At 47.2% G+C, this 17,032-nt stretch overlaps 1 protein-coding gene across 8 annotated transcripts in view; it reads right to left on the bottom strand.

The window, feature by feature from the left end:
• Nucleotides 1-137: 137 nt before the first annotated feature.
• Nucleotides 138-17,032, bottom strand: part of EML5 (EMAP like 5) — a 118,312-nt gene continuing 101,417 nt past the window's right edge. For 4 of the 8 annotated variants that reach the window (XM_040412182.1, XM_040412184.1, XM_040412187.1 and 1 more), the window contains 9 exons: nt 14,738-14,946; nt 14,484-14,641; nt 12,073-12,187; nt 11,780-11,968; nt 11,517-11,689; nt 11,284-11,446; nt 9,353-9,456; nt 3,640-3,790; nt 138-1,180 (listed from right to left, as the gene is read on the bottom strand). In XM_040412182.1, the coding sequence (XP_040268116.1) occupies nt 968-1,180; nt 3,640-3,790; nt 9,353-9,456; nt 11,284-11,446; nt 11,517-11,689; nt 11,780-11,968; nt 12,073-12,187; nt 14,484-14,641; nt 14,738-14,946 (1,475 nt within the window). In that variant the 3' untranslated portion in view covers nt 138-967. The other 4 variants (XM_040412186.1, XM_040412185.1, XM_040412183.1 and 1 more) reach the window with 3 other exon arrangements.

The following is a 17,032-nucleotide window of genomic DNA, read 5'->3' as shown; positions in this document are numbered from 1 at the left end:
TTATTATTTTCTAAGGCTACATTCACATGACAGTGAAAAATGGCCATTTTCAGAACCATTGCAGTCTATGGGGCTATTCACATGGCTTTTTTTTAATTTTATTAAGTCAGTGAATAACACCCGTCTAATGGCCGTTAAAAACGGGTACACTTGTGCAATATGGCCTTTCAAGGGGTTAAATAACTTTATCTTATCCAATGGCAATTGCAGAGGCAGTCACTCCTGTCTTGATTCCGAAGGACCTGCACTCAAGTGTGATGTCATCACGCTTGTGCACAGGTCCTCAAGAGAAGAGCGAATGCCTCTGCGCGTCCAAGTGGCTGAGGTGAGTTTTTATTTTTTCTGGCTAAAATAAAATTTAAAAAAAACATTACAGCTGATGACCAGTATGGGGAACATTATACATGTCAGGGGTTGGCATTTTATTTAAAAAAAAAAAAAAGCCTGTGAAATTCAGCCGGTCATGGAACAGATGCGAAAATGGCCAGGAAAAACTGACAGTCTGTTGTGTGAATAAGGCCTAAGACGCCTCCACCTTCATTGATGCCAAATAAAACTTGAAAAGAACTTATCAGAAATGATATTTGTTACTCAGAGTAAATGCTCCCACTGACCCCCAATATGAGATACAGCCCCCTTCTAGCACCGAAGAGGCTTAAGAACAACAGACCGGAGAACATCTTCATAACAAGCAGCACATAATATGGCAACGTCAGCGCGGAACGGACTGAACAAGGCAAAGACGGGAAACGTCAGACTTTGGGAGAGAAGGGAAGGCACTCGCATCCTGGCTGGCACAGCTATTAGAGCAAGCGAGGCCCTGGTGCCATGTCCTGGCTGCTCTGCGCCATCCTCAGAGGGGGATCTCCATGCTGGTATATGGTTCACAACGTAACACATCTTTCCGGCACATGGTTGAACCTGTCCCGCAACTGGAATAGAAACGTCGACTCCTGCTCTGAATAGATCAACCCCCGCGGAGAAGGGGTTGCACATGCTTCCATGTAAAGCTGATCCACTCGACTCCCGCCTTCTCTGCAGGACACGCTCGTCTCTGGATTTGGATGCTTCCTCTTTGCGATTCTGCAGGAACAAGTGTTCCCGGGCTCCACCCGCTGGCAGAGGTGGAAGGTCGTGCTGCCATCAGTGCGGCATGTGGACACATTTCCATACAAATAAGCTGCAGAAGAGAGAGAATGTGAATGAGAGGAGAATTAGTGTGTTAAGGTCTAGAGGTGAAGTCTCTCAGCATTCCCTGCTTGTTCAGTGTCTGCACAAAACTTGCTATGGTGGTTTGCATTCAGTGAAGTCATTTTTACACCAGGTAACGTACAATCAGGAAACAACAAGAGCTCAGCTGTTCAGGGGGCTTGGACGCACAGGTTTTTAGTGGCGTTTTTGTGGTAAAATGTCAGCTCCAGGTTTTAGCTGAATGTCTTTAGGAAATACGAAACGCAGGACGTACAAGTGTTTTTTTGTTTTTTTTTTCTTTCCTAATTGTCTTTTTGTTCATTAGGTGGCAGTTTTTTTTTTTCTTCTGGGCTTCTTTAAAAAAATAAATTTAAAATAAAAAATGCATGCCCCCCCACGACGTAAAAAAAAAGGAACATGGGCCAGCTTTATGACTTTTTGAATGCCGGTGTGCCTAAATTTAGGTGCACTCAGCATTTTTACTCCGCTCTTAACACTGGGGAGGCAGAGCCATCAGCCCCGGCAAATTCCCAAACATTTACACCAGTTTCCTGGCATAAACGACAACTGAAATCTACTTCACCCAGGGGCTTAAAGGGAACCTGTCACCGGGATTTTGTGTATAGAGCTGAGGACATGGGCCGCTAGCACATCCGCAATACCCAGTCCCCATAGCTCTGTGTGCTTTTATTGTGTAAAAAAAACAACTATATGATACATATGCAAATTAACCTGAGATGAATCCTGTACGTGAGATGAGTCAGGGACAGGATTCATCTCGGTAATTTGCATATGTATCAAATCGTTTTTTTTTTACACAATAAAAGCACACAGAGCTATGGGGACTGGGTATTGCGGATGTGCTAGCGGCCCATGTCCTCAGCTCTATACACAAAATCCCGGTGACAGGTTCCCTTTAAGCAGACTTCAATCTAGGCTCATGGACTGCCAGAAAATGTGCTTCATAATAAATAAAACACATCCTCCAGCAGCGCAGGGGTTATCAAAGACCGGCGTAAAATGCTGGCCTTTAATAAATGACCCCCACTGTGTGCAAAAAAAACCTGAAATACTGCAAGTGGCAGAAAAAAAAACAACACAGTGCTCCTTCTATTGTTTTCAAACAGGTGAAAAACCACCAAATTTATGTGAGCAAGGACCCCAAGGCTACTTTCACACTAGCGTTTTTGCTATCATTTTCTTTTCACCTCACACACACTTGCTACTTTGGCCTCTTGCAAACGGCGGGTCGGCAATCCACGGCCACTTGAATGGGTCTGCAATTCCGGAGATGCGGAACGGAGTCACGTGACGGAACACCGGAAGCACTACGGAGTGCTTCCATGGTGTTTCTTTCCGTTGTTCCGCACCGCAAATAAATATGACATGTCATATTTTTTTTGCGGTGCGGACAGACCACAGACCCATTCAAGTTGAATGGGTCCAGCCCACTGCACGGATGTTGCTCATGCGTCGGGGACTGCAATTGCGGTCCCAAATGCACGGAACGGCCGTGTGCATGAGCCCTTTGTGTTGGTCTATCACATGAAATCTCAATAAAATATATTAAAGTTTGTGGGAGTAAGGATACTTTCACACCAGCGTTTTTACCGGATCCGGCAGGCTTCAGCAAAAATGCTTCCGTTACTGATCATACAACCATCTGCATCCGTTGTGAACGGATCCGGTTGTATTATCTTTAACATAGCCAAGACGGATCCGTCATGAACTCCATTGAAAGTCAATGGGGGACGGATCTGTTTTCTATTGTGTCAGTATGCTGCAGTTTGCTCTCCGGTATGAGAACGGAACAGAATGCGTTTTGGAGCATTCTGTTCAGTTACGTTTTGTCCCTATTGACAATGAATGGGGACAAAACAGAAGCATTTTTTTCCGGTATTGAGACCCTATGAAGGATCTCAATACCGGAAAATATTAACGCTAGTGTGAAAGCAGTCTAAGCAGAATAGTGAATGCAGCTCTGGAGTATAATACAGGATGTAACTCAGGATCAGTACAGGATAAGTAATGTATGTACACAGTGACTCGACCAGCAGAATAGTGAGTGCAGCTCTGGAGTATAATACAGGATGTAACTCAGGATCAGAACAGAATAAGTAATGTATGTACATAGTGACTCCACCAGCAGAATAGTGAGTACAGCTCTGGAATATATTTTGGCTTTCCAGACACGTGACAATAGAGCTGTTTTCTGCTACAGCCATTATACTGGGGACATCTGGCTTGGTCTCCTCACCTGCAGTCATCCCCTCCTGCACTGACCACATAGTGATCCGCACTGGTAAATCGTATGTTCGTCACGTGGGCTGAATGCCCCAGAAACCGCTTATGCTTTGTCTGGACACAGAAGAAACAGACTGGTTACAATGGAATTCCTGCTCCACCCTCACAGTATACGACACTTGCACTGGAAAAACATTTACTTACAAATTTCTCAGGACAGGGGAAGTCGAACAGTTTGACCATTCCAAAGTCATCACCCGTAACCAGGCTAATTCCTGAGTGAGAGACGCAGGCGCATGTCACATCTGACTTCTCATGTCTGGACCAGATTCCTACCACCTCCTCGCCCAGGACGCTGCAAGGGGAAACAAACAAATGAGTGACAGCCTACAGGGTACAGTGGCTGAAACCTGATGTCCCACTGCAGTTCCATCTCTGTCCCCCAGGTGGTGATAAAGTTATAGTGTACAGTGCCGCATAGTGTAATGCTCTGGGGAGGACAACATACACGCAATGTATTTCATGGAGCTGCCTCCTCCGCTTTTATGTAATTAAAGGGGTTGTCCGTGATAATGAAGACCTACCCTCAGGAAAGTTCATCAATATCAGACACGCAGTTGTCTGATTCCTGGCACCCCCGCGTATCAGCTGTTTGAAAAAGCTGTGATGCCTGAGGCTTCTCCCTAGGCCAGTGATGTCACGCCGGCTCGGAGCAGTTCGGTCCCTTTCAAGTAAATGGGCCTGGTCTGCAATACCAAGCACAGCCACTATACAATGTACGGCGCTGTTCTTGGCATGCTGTGAGGAGGCCGCGGTGCTTATTGGAGTGCCACAGTCTCCTCAAATACCATCAATATCAGAATCTCAGAAAACCCCCTTTAAACTTTCAGTTGTTCTGCGTATCTAATGTACTTTGTTTCAACTGCTCAAAGGAATTGTCCAGGATTAGAAAAACAGCACGACACCTCTCTACAGGTTGTGTCTGGTATTGCAGCTCAGCGCCATTTACTTCAATAATGTTGATCTGCAATACCAGGCAAAACCCGAGGACAGGGGTGGTGCTGTTTCTTGAAGATGCTGTCTTGATGTTTTTTGTTCTAATCCTGGACAACCACTTTAACTCTGCTTCATGTCCAGTGCTGCTTTTGGCAGACAGACGAGTGACCGCTGTGGTGATGTCTAGTGATGGACGAATATCGGCTGGGACGGTTTGCGAACGCACGTTCACGATGAAAAGATCCCAGGGTATTTGGCAATGAATCGCTGCACGACTAAGTTCAGGACGTGTCTCATGCATGGCACGTGTGTCATTTTGCCCTGTTTCAGCGCGCTCAGCAGATTGGCACCGTTGTCGCACACCACTTTACCAACTGTCAAATTGAGCGGGGTTAACCACTGATCGGCCTGTGACCGCAGAGCTGGAAGGAGTGCAGGATCGGTGTGGCTCTTGGCTTCCAGGCACAACAGCCGCAGCACAGCATCGCAACGTCTCACCTGGGACGTCGAATAGGTTCTGGGGAGCTTGGGGGTGCAGCGGAAGAGACGGTAGCAGTGGAAAAAGAGGAGTCAGCCGAGGAGGAGAGGGAGGATGGAGTAGGAGAAGAAGAGGCAGGCCTGCATGCAATCCGTGGCGGTAACACCAAATCTACATGGGTGCCACGGGTTTCATGCTTGACGGCCGTCAGAAGGTTCACCCAGTGGGCAGTAAAAGTTATGTACCTTCCCTGCCCGTGTTTGCTAGACCACGTGTCTGTGGTCAGATGTATCTTGGCACCGACAGTGTGCCAGAGATACATTCACTTGCCGCTGAACATGGCCATATAGCTCTGGGATGCCCTTCTGGCAGAAATATTTTCTTCCGGGGACCTTCCATTGCGGTGTGCCAATGGCCACAAATTTTCTAAAGGTCTCCGAGTCCACCAGTTTATATGGCAGTAGGATTATCCAGCGTCGTAAACTTTTTACGCTCAAACATTTGGGCCACGGAAGCCTGCTTTCTGCCAGATGAACCGGACGACGGCATGGTGGAAGGTGGAGTGGAGGACAAATGGGAGGAGAAGAAGAGGCAGGACGTGGAGTGACGGGAGTGTGGCTTTGTGGGTTCTGACGGCGTTGCTCCCACTGGGCTCGGTGATGGGAGGCCAGATGCCTTCTTAAGGCGGTCGTCCCGATGTGAGTGTTGGGCTTAGCGCGACTTATGCATTGACAGCACAGGCTGGAGATGGCAACACTATTGTCAGCAGCTGACACGTTAAAAAAAAGCCCACACTGTGGAGCCATGTGCCGGCGTCCTGGGAGCGCCAGATGTGACAGTGCATGGTGGATTGCTCGCTCCAGATACATTTGCAGTCTGCTTTTTGCCTCCTGTGCCCTGCGAGCTCTGCCTGCTTCTCCCTCTCTGCTGCTCCGTATCTCCCTTTGAACTCCCCTCCTCTTCCTCTCTTGTGGTCACCCACGTGACGTCTATCGACACATCATCATCGTCTCCTTCACCACCACTGATATTAGAGATCTCGGAGTAGGCAGCAACAGCGGGGACCACCCTCATTGGGCTGATCTGGGTACTGTCATCAGACCGCTGGGTGGAGGCCGTTGCTACCTCATACGATGTCAAGAATGGCTGCGCATCGGTAAGGTCTGGGAATGGATGGGAAAATAATTCCTCTGACTCGAGTGAAGGGGCTATGGTGGTGTTGGTGGTGTATTTGGGGGTGCACACAGCAGAGAGTGAGGAGGGTGCGGAAGGGTGAGCGAGCCACTCAACCAACTCTGGTGAGCCCCTTGAAGTAATCGCACGCGCCTTCTCCAACTTACCACTTAGGCTCCGCCTGGTGCACCTGCCCGACCCTACCACCACTGCGGAACTGCCTGCCTCTTCCTCTGCCTGTTATTTTCAAAATGACCCTGTGCCTAAGTCCCTAGAGAAGAGCAGTATTTGTGGAAGCAGGTATATCGCAGCCCTCAATCATTATTTTGTGGAAGTAGGTATATCAAACCCCTAAATCAGTATTTTGTGGAAGCAGGTATATCGCAGCCCTCAATCAATATTTGATTGAAGCAGGTATATCAAACCCGTTATTCAGTATTTTGTGGAAGCAGGTATATCGCACCCCTCAATCAATATTTGGTAGAAACAGGTATATCGAACCCCTTAACTAGTATTTGGTGGAAGCAGGTATATCGCAGGCCTCAATCAATATTTGGTGGAAGCAGGTATATCGAACGCCTTAATCAGTATTTTGTGGAAGCAGTTATATCAAACCCCTTAATCAGTATTTTGTGGAAGCAAGTATATTGCACCCCTCAATCAATATTTGGTGGAAGCAGGTATATCGAACCCCTTAATCAGTATTTTGTGGAAGCAGGTATATCACACCCCTCAATTATTATTTTTTGCCACCACAGTTATATCACATTACCCTGTTTATTTGGGGCAACAGGTATATCGCAGCCCTCAATCAGTATTTTGTGGAAGAAGGTATATCACACCCATCAATATTTTTTTTGGGGGGCAACAGGTATTACACCCATTGCAAATAGTTGTTCCAATAGCGCTTGTCCCTCTGTATAGCTGCGGTATCGCAGCAGAACCGCACACAACTGCTGCACAATACAAATGCACTATATACTTTCTATGTTAGAAAGTATATTATAGGTACAGTCATGTGAAAAAATTCGGACACCCTTTGAAAGCATGTGTTTTTTTGTAACATTTTTAATAAATGGTTATTTCATCTCCGTTTCAACAATACAGAGAGATTAAAGTAATCCGACTAAACAAAGAAAACTGAAGAAAAGTCTTTTCAAGATCTTCTGTAAATGTCATTCTACAAAAATGCCTATTCTAACTGAGGAAAAAGATAGGACACCCTTGCCCCTAATAGCGAGTGTTACCTCCTTTGGCTGAAATAACTGCAGTGAGACGGTTCTTGTAGCCATCTACCAGTCTTCGACATCGGTCTGAGGAAATTTTACCCCACTCCTCAATGCAGAACTTTTTCAGCTGTGAGATGTTTGAGGGGTTTCTTGCACGTACAGCCCTTTTCAAGTCACCCCACAGCATCTCAATGGGATTCAAATCTGGACTTTGACTTGGCCATTCCAGGACTCTCCATTTCTTCTTTTTCAGCCAATCTTTGGTTGATTTACTAGTATGTTTTGGGTCATTGTCATGTTGCATGGTCCAGTTCCGCTTCAGCTTTAATTTTCTAACTGATGGTCTCACATGTTCTTCAAGCACCTTCTGATACACAGTAGAATTCATCGTGGATTCTATGATGGTGAGCTGACCAGGTCCTGCTGCAGCAAAGCAGCCCCAAACCATGACACTTCCACCTCCATGCTTCACAGTTGGTATGAGGTTCTTTTCTTGGAATGCTGTGTTTGGTTTACGCCAAACATGTCCTCTGCTGTTGTGTCCAAATAATTCAATTTTGGACTCATCTGTCCAAAGAACATTATTCCAGAAGTCCTGGTCTTTGTCAACTTTATCTCTGGCAAATGTCAGTCTGGCCTCGATGTTTCTCTTGGAAAGCAAAGGTTTCCTCCTTGCACACCTCCCATGCAAGTTAAACTTGTACAGTCTCTTTCTGATTGTAGAGGCATGTACTTCTACATCAACAGTAGCCAGAGCCTGCTGTAGTTCTCGAGATGACACTTTAGGGTTTTTGGAGACCTCTTTTAGCATCTTGCGGTCTGCTCTTGGGGTGAACTTGCTGGGGCGACCAGTCCTGGGCATGTTGGCAGTTGTTTTGAAAGCCCTCCACTTGTAGACTATCTTCCGGACAGTGGAATGGCTGATTTCAAAATCTTTTGAGATCTTTTTAAATCCCTTCCCAGACTCATAGGCTGCTACAATCTTTTTTCTGAAGTCCTCTGACAGCTCTTTTGCTCTCACCATGGTGCTCACTCTCACTTCAACAGTCAGGAGCACACCAAACTAAATGTCTGAGGTTTAAATAGGGCAAGCCTCATTCAACATGCAGAGTAACGATCTACTAATTATGTGCACCTGGTGTGAGATCTGAGCCAATTTAAGAGGGAATACATGTGAGGGTGTCCTATCTTTTTCCTCAGTTAGAATAGGCATTTTTGTAGAATGACATTTACAGAAGATCTTGAAAAGACTTTTCTTCAGTTTTCTTTGTTTAGTTGGATTACTTTAATCTCTCTGTATTGTTGAAACGGAGATGAAATAACCATTTATTAAAAATGTTACAAAAAACCACATGCTTTCAAAGGGTGTCCTAATTTTTTCACATGACTGTATATGACACCCCTCAGTCAGTTTTTTTTGGGGACAACAGGTATATCACCCCCGTTGCAATTAGTTGTTCCAATAGCGTTTGTCCCTCTATATAGCTGCGGTATCGCAGCAGAACCGCACACAACTGCTGCACAATACAAATGCACTATAATATACTTTCTATGTTAGAAAGTATATTATAAGTATATCACAACTCTCAGTATATCACATCTATCGATATCACACCTATACCAGTCCTTAAAAGGACTTTTGTGGCCCTAACAGCCTGTCCCCGCTCCACAAAGCAACCTCTCCCTACACTGGCAAAACACAGAATGTAAAATGGCTGCCAGATCGGGTTCTTTGTTAGGGTGGGGGTGTGTCCATGTGCTGAAACGTCTCAATTGGCTGTCCTGTCCCACCTGATGGATGTGTCATGGGGCAAAGTTCGGCGCAATGCAAAAGAATATGGCCCCGGCGGACATCGCCATATGTTTGCATGTTTGGCGAACCGAGAACGCGCAAAGTTCGCCGCAAAAATGACTGCTGGGCGAACTGCAAGGCCATTTCTACTGATGTCTAGGATTATCTAGCAAGAGAGTCTCTAACTACTGCTTTAGCAACATCGTCAGTGTGAGTGGGGTAGTAGTAGTCAGAAATTCTATCACTCGCCTGGTCCAGGTGGCCCATGTTATCCGGTCAATCACAGCTTGTTCCGTGAGGAGTTTTCCTGAAGGCACTTCATAGACCAGTCTCTTATAACAACCAGTGGAAACCTGCAAAAGGAAAAGAAATCTGAACCTCCCTTTAAAGACATGCCATGGAATTACAACTCATATCGTTGCGGCGGACTGGGCATGCTGGGAGTTGTACAGTCGTGGCCAAAAGTTTTGAGAATGACACAAATATTAGTTTTCACAAAGTTTGCTGCTAAACTGTTTTTAGATCTTTGTTTCAGTTGTTTCTGTGATGTAGTGAAATATAATTACACGCACTTCATACGTTTCAAAGGCTTTTATCGACATTTACATGACATTTATGCAAAGAGTCAGTATTTGCAGTGTTGGCCCTTCTTTTTCAGGACCTCTGCAATTCGACTGGGCATGCTCTCAATCAACTTCTGGGCCAATTCCTGACTGATAGCAACCCATTCTTTCATAATCACTTCTTGGAGTTTGTCAGAATTAGTGGGTTTTTGTTTGTCCACCCGCCTCTTGAGGATTGACCACAAGTTCTCAATGGGATTAAGATCTGGGGAGTTTCCAGGCCATGGACCCAAAATGTCAACATTTTGGTCCCCGAGCCACTTAGTTATCACTTTTGCCTTATGGCACGGTGCTCCATCGTGCTGGAAAATGCATTGTTCTTCACCAAACTGTTGTTGGATTGTTGGAAGAAGTTGCTGTTGGAGGGTGTTTTGGTACCATTCTTTATTCATGGCTGTGTTTTTGGGCAAAATTGTGAGTGAGCCCACTCCCTTGGATGAGAAGCAACCCCACACATGAATGGTCTCAGGATGCTTTACTGTTGGCATGACACAGGATTGATGGTAGCGCTCACCTTTTCTTCTCCGGACAAGCCTTTTTCCAGATGCCCCAAACAATCGGAAAAAGGGCTTCATCAGAGAATATGACTTTGCCCAGTCCTCAGCAGTACATTCACCATACTTTTTGCAGAAGATCAATCTGTCCCTGATGTTTTTTTTGGAGAGAAGTGGCTTCTTTGCTGCCCTTCTTGACACCAGGCCATCTTCCAAAAGTCTTCGCCTCACTGTGCGTGCAGATGCGCTCACACCTGCCTGCTGCCATTCCTGAGCAAGCTCTTCACTGGTGGCACTCCGATCCTGCAGCTGAATCCTCTTTAGGAGACAATCCTGGCGCTTGCTGGACTTTCTTGGATGCCCTGAAGCCTTCTTAACAAGAATTGAACCTCTTTCCTTGAAGTTCTTGATGATCCTATAAATTGTTGATTGAGGTGCAATCTTAGTAGACACAATATCCTTGCCTGTGAAGCCATTTTTATGCAATGCAATGATGGCTGCACGCGCTTCTTTGCAGGTCACCATGGTTAACAATGGAAGAACAATGATTTCAAGCATCACCCTCCTTTTAACATGTCAAGTCTGCCATTTTAACCCAATCAGCCTGACATAATGATCTCCAGCCTTGTGCTCGTCAACATTCTCACCTGGGTTAACAAGACGATCACTGAAATGATCTCAGCAGGTCCTTTAATGACAGCAATGAAATGCAGTGGAAAGTTTTTTTTGGGATTAAGTTAATTTTCATGGCAAAGAAGGACTATGCAATTCATCTGATCACTCTTCATAACATTCTGGAGTATATGCAAATTGCTATTATAAAAACTTAAGCAGCAACTTTTCCAATTTCCAATATTTATGTAATTCTCAAAACTTTTGGCCACGACTGTACACTGCACACCGCTCTTATTAGCTTTGGACGGAGCAGGTTCCCACAGGGCTGAGGGGTGATATGCCTGACAACCCCATTCCCACAACAGAACTGACACCCGTGTGATCACATGTGGATCCACTGTACCAGTCTGTCCCCTCCCCCACCCCGTACACGGAGCAATCATCGTACCTGCACGTAGCGACTGTCGGCAGAGAAGTCTATCTGCAGCACAAAGCTGGGGATGTCTTTGCAGTAACTGATGCGATTCAGCGAGGGCCCGATGGTGAGATCATAGAAATCCACTGCGTTTTCACTGGATCCCACTGCCAGGTAATGAGAGTCTGGGCTGAACCTGGGAATGAACAGAGAAGAGTCAGCTCTTGTGCCCACGCTGATACAAGCCTATGATACGCTGATCTCACCTGATGTCATGGATTGTCGACCTCCGGTCTCTCTTCTTTCCCCAGATCTTTAAGGAAGCCACGAGCAAGATGATAAACTCTCCATTCTTCATCCCTATGGCCACCATATCTCCCTCCGGACTGTAGCAGACGGTGCGAGCCGCGTGGCCCAGATTCACCTTATTAAGCATCTTCTATTAGAAAAAGAATTACCGTAAAATTAAGAAAAGTTTTGCTGTCGCCTGCTCACTGTACCGCCGTAGAATTTCATTTTGGATTTCTACCTTGTCTACAATGTCCCATAACCGGACCGTCCCGTCTTCTGCTGCCGACAGGAAGAAGTCTCGGGTCGGATGAGTCGCCAGTCCCCACACGGGTCCGTCCATGTGACCATTAATCAGTATGTTACACGCCGCGTTCTTCTCCCCGACTTCAATGATTTCTGCATTTCGGGTTCCTACCAGAATCTTACCCTGAGGCCAGAGGACAAGGTGCCAGATGTCAGGACTTACAGACCCAGGAGACGCCTGAGCCTCAGACACATCCTGAATATGAAGACAGGCCGTGTGCATCTTACCTTCCCCCTGCACACGGATCGCACGCAGTCCGTCGTCTGGCCGGTTTCTAGCCGGAAGGCACGACATCTTTTCAGCTCTTGGTCCCAAAGCTTCACTGCGCCGCCCTCCTTGGACCTACATGGGGGTATTAATCCATGACTATCGCATAGGACAGAAGAGAGACGTCCACACTAACACCTGCAGTCTGTAGTACCGTCTATTGCTACCTGCAGGATAGGTGAACACTAGATATAATCAGGTGTGAGAGAGAGGTTTTTATATATAATGTGTAAATCCTGTATTACTATAATGCCAATTGGAAGTGTCCTCTGACCAGTCCTATCAATCGAGGACCGCACCCACTCTTAGTCCTTATTCAGACTTCATTTGGTTGGGGGGTGAATGCTAGTTTGCAACTTTTAAATGTACCTATAAACTCAGTTGGTGAACCACTCCCATCTAGTTAAGGAGCCAATTACCTTTTCTTAAGGAACACCCCTTTTGTCTACATCATACTGTCTATATAAGTGAATGTAACTTGAATAAAGCACGCAGATTCTGGGGGATGGGAAGTACTTTCAATGAAACCAACTTGTGTCCCGGTCTCATTGCGAAAGCAGTATGGCGCGCTCATACTTCTACTTCTAGTTGATTTCGCACCACACAAAGAAGATGAAAATCGCGATGACACAGGGGAGGAGGGTTGAGTGTATCCACACAAGGCCAGCGCCACCCATAAGCAGAGTAGGCCACCGCGTAGAGCGCACTCTGGCTGGGGGCGCCGACACTCTGGAGTCCGAATCCCAAGCAGTAGCACCCGACCGCCGCCTGCGCCCCGCCCCCTACTTGTGATCCATCTGACATCATCTCCTTGACTCCTTCTGTTCCTGTACTTACCGGCCGGATGCGCTGTGAGTTTATTCAGTCACTTCGGGCAAAGCGAGCGGCACGCAGCTGACACACAGCTACAAGACCCTAGTGTATTTAAATCTCATTTAGCCTGTCTTTCATTAAAGTTTCTCCTGGGATTCGAACTCACGACCTTTCACATTAGAGGCAAAGCATTTACCCACACAGCTATGAGAAAAAAATTAAAATATAAGACTTCTACTGTAGGTAACTTTGATACCTAGTGTACATTCATACACATCACAGCTGCCCCAACACAACCAGCTCTGCTACATCCATACACAGCGTACTGGGGCAGGTTCGAATCCCAGCATAAACTTTTCTGAAAGACAGGCTAAATAAGAACACGAGCACCAAATCTTCAACACAAGAGGCTGGTGGGAACACAGGCTGACATGGAGGTAAGTATAAAAGTGTTTTATTTTTTTAAAATACCGGACTGTTACTTTACTGCCACGGGGGAGGGGGGCTATTGGCGCCATGATACTGGCACATGGAGGGGGGGAGGAGAGAGGCACTTGATACTGGCAAATTAGGGGGCAAGGGGAGAGGATGGCACTATGATATTAGCACATGGGGGGGGGGGGCAAGAAATGCACATGAATCATGAGGGGCAGAAATGTGAAATGATTGGGGGGGGGGGGGCAAAAAATGGACATGAATCATGAGGGGCAGAAATGAAATGATGGGGAGGGGGGATGTAGATTCGCTTGTGTTGACAAAATCCTTGCACCGGCCCTGACTTCGGGCGCGCAATCCCGCGAGACCAGTGACCTCCAGAGGTGGGTCTCGCGGGATCATGTGCCGAAGACACATGATCTTGGCAAGAGCCAAGGCAATGTGGACCTGGAGCACAGCGAGGAGCAGAACCTGGTGAGCACCCCTGGCAACCGCACTCTGACAATCTGCACTAGGGTGTCAGAGGCTGCGGGACAGTGACTGGCAGCAGGGTGGCACACACTTGTGTACAGGGGTCAGGGCACACCTGCTGCTTGACTAGGGGCCATAGATTCTGACTGGCACAGGGTGCCCAGCAGTGGCACATGGAGCCTAATAGGTGGCACAGACTGTCTAAAGGGCTATGAATGGTACAGGGTGCAGGACAGTGCCAGACTGGCAGAGGGCACAAGGCAGCATACTGTTTTATGTTGCCCTGGTGGCACAGGATTTCAGACAGTGGCTGAATGGCGCCTGGCAGTGAATAGGTGGCATTGCTCGTGTTTGGTGTGCCAACCTGCTAAACAGCGCAGAGTGATTGGCATCACTGGGATGGTACTAGGTGGCAGACAATGGCTGGATATTATATATACATGACCATAGTCAGACTGGCACAGGGTACACGACCATAGTTAAATGTTGCATGCAATAGGTGGCTGAAAAAGGGGCGGGTAAAGGGGTGTGGTCAATGGGCGGAGTCAAGGGGAGGCAAAATTAGCTTTTGCCTAGGGTGGCAAAAATCCTTGCACCAGCCCTGTATCCACATCATTACGCCCCTCACTATAACCGTGGCTGCACCACTTACGGTCTTTCCTTGCCCCCGGTCACGATCAGCCCGTCCCGCAGGGTGGTGTACATGGTAAACACCGGCCCATTGTGAGCTTTGGCCACAATCCGTGATAAAATGTGATCCTTCCAGACGCAGACGTCCCCGCTGATTGTACCAGTAAAGGTCAGGTTTCCCTGTAATAAAGGAACACAGGCATCACGGGAGTACAGCCAAATCGGCCATTCAGGGGGTCCGGAGAAGCTGGAAAAAAGAACAGAAATGATACCCACAGCTCCGAACGCCACAGCCAACATGGTCTGCATCCTGGCGTCCTCTATTGAACTCAGCATCCCCTTCTTACTCAGTAGCGCCCTCCCGGCTAGTGTCCAGAACCGCACATGTTTAACCCCTACAGACACAAACTGGGTGTCAGAGTCCGGGCGGAATTCAGCCACAAAAATCCGCTGGTTGTGACCGACTTTACTGGCAAGTTTGGCACCTGGGCAGATAAAGAACCTGGGTGAGATTTAGGAAACCTGCTGCTCAGCACATGGCTGTCCTCTCACACCCAACATTCATTCACCTTATTCCCTCCACAAGTCTACAGTACATCACCACTCATTCATCCACCTTCAGTAATCCATTCCTGCACAGCCCTCCTCCTATATACCATTCATTCCTGCACAGCGCTCCTCTTATATATCATTCATTCCTGCACAGCGCTCCTCCTATATACCATTCATTCCTGCACAGCCCTCCTCCTATATACCATTCATTCCTGCACAGCGCTCCTCTTATATATCATTCATTCCTGCACAGTGCTCCTCCTATATACCATTCATTCCTGCACAGCCCTCCTCCTATATACCATTCATTCCTGCAATGTTCTCCTCCTATATACCATTCATTCCTGCAATGTTCTCCTCCTATATACCATTCATTCCTGCAATGTTCTCCTCCTATATACCATTCATTCCCGCACAGCTCTCCTCCTATATACCATTCATTCCCGCACAGCTCTCCTCCTATATACCATTCATTCCTGCACAGCGCTCCTGCTATATACCATTCATTCCCGCACAGCGCTCCTCCTATATACCATTCATTCCCGCACAGCGCTCCTCCTATACACCATTCATTCCTGCACAGCGCTCCTCCTATATACCATTCATTCCCGCACAGCGCTCCTCCTATATACCATTCATTCCTGCACAGCGCTCCTCCTATATACCATTCATTCCTGCACAGCGCTCCTCCTATATACCATTCATTCCTGCACAGCGCTCCTCCTATATACCATTCATTCCCGCACAGCTCTCCTCCTATATACCATTCATTCCCGCACAGCGCTCCTCCTATATACCATTCATTCCTGCACAGCGCTCCTCCTATATACCATTCATTCCTGCACAGCTCTCCTGCTATATACCATTCATTCCCGCACAGCGCTCCTCCTATATACCATTCATTCCTGCAATGTTCTCCTCCTATATACCATTCATTCCTGCACAGCGCTCCTCCTATATACCATCCATTCCCGCACAGCCCTCCTCCTATATACCATTCATTCCTGCACAGCCCTCCTCCTATATACCATTCATTACTGCACAGCGCTCCTCCTATATACCATTCATTCCCGCACAGCGCTCCTTCTATATACCATTCATTCCTGCACAGCGCTCCTCCTATATACCATTCATTCCTGCACAGCGCTCCTCCTATATACCATTCATTCCCGCACAGCGCTCCTCCTATATACCATTCATTCCTGCACAGCGCTCCTCCTATATACCATTCATTCCTGCACAGCGCTCCTCCTATATACCATTCATTCCTGCACAGCGCTCCTCCTATATACCATTCATTCCTGCACAGCCCTCCTCCTATATACCATTCATTCCCGCACAGCGCTCCTCCTATATACCATTCATTCCTGCAATGTTCTCCTCCTATATACCATTCATTCCTGCACAGCGCTCCTCCTATATACCATTCATTCCCGCACAGCTCTCCTCCTATACACCATTCATTCCCGCACAGCCCTCCTCTTATACACCATTCATTCCCGCACAGAGCTCCTCCTATATACCATTCATTCCTGCACAGCGCTCCTCCTATATACCATTCATTCCCGCACAGCGCTCCTCCTATATACCATTCATTCCTGCACAGCGCTCCTCCTATACACCATTCATTCCCGCACAGCCCTCCTCCTATATACCATTCATTCCCGCACAGCCCTCCTCCTATATACCATTCATTCCTGCACAGCGCTCCTCCTATATACCATTCATTCCTGCAATGTTCTCCTCCTATATACCATTCATTCCTGCAATGTTCTCCTCCTATATACCATTCATTCCTGCACAGCCCTCCTCCTATATACCATTCATTCCTGCACAGCGCTCCTCCTATACACCATTCATTCCCGCACAGCCCTCCTCCTATACACCATTCATTCCTGCACAGCGCTCCTCCTATATACCATTCATTCCCGCACAGCGCTCCTCCTATATACCATTCATTCCTGCACAGCGCTCCTCCTATACACCATTCATTCCTGCACAGCCCTCCTCCTATATACC

This window comes from Bufo bufo, chromosome 11 (assembly GCF_905171765.1).
Source record: "Bufo bufo chromosome 11, aBufBuf1.1, whole genome shotgun sequence".
Lineage (NCBI taxonomy): Eukaryota > Metazoa > Chordata > Amphibia > Anura > Bufonidae > Bufo > Bufo bufo.
The sequence above is the reverse complement of the archived record's forward strand: the minus strand, read 5'-3'. Positions and strand labels throughout refer to the sequence as shown.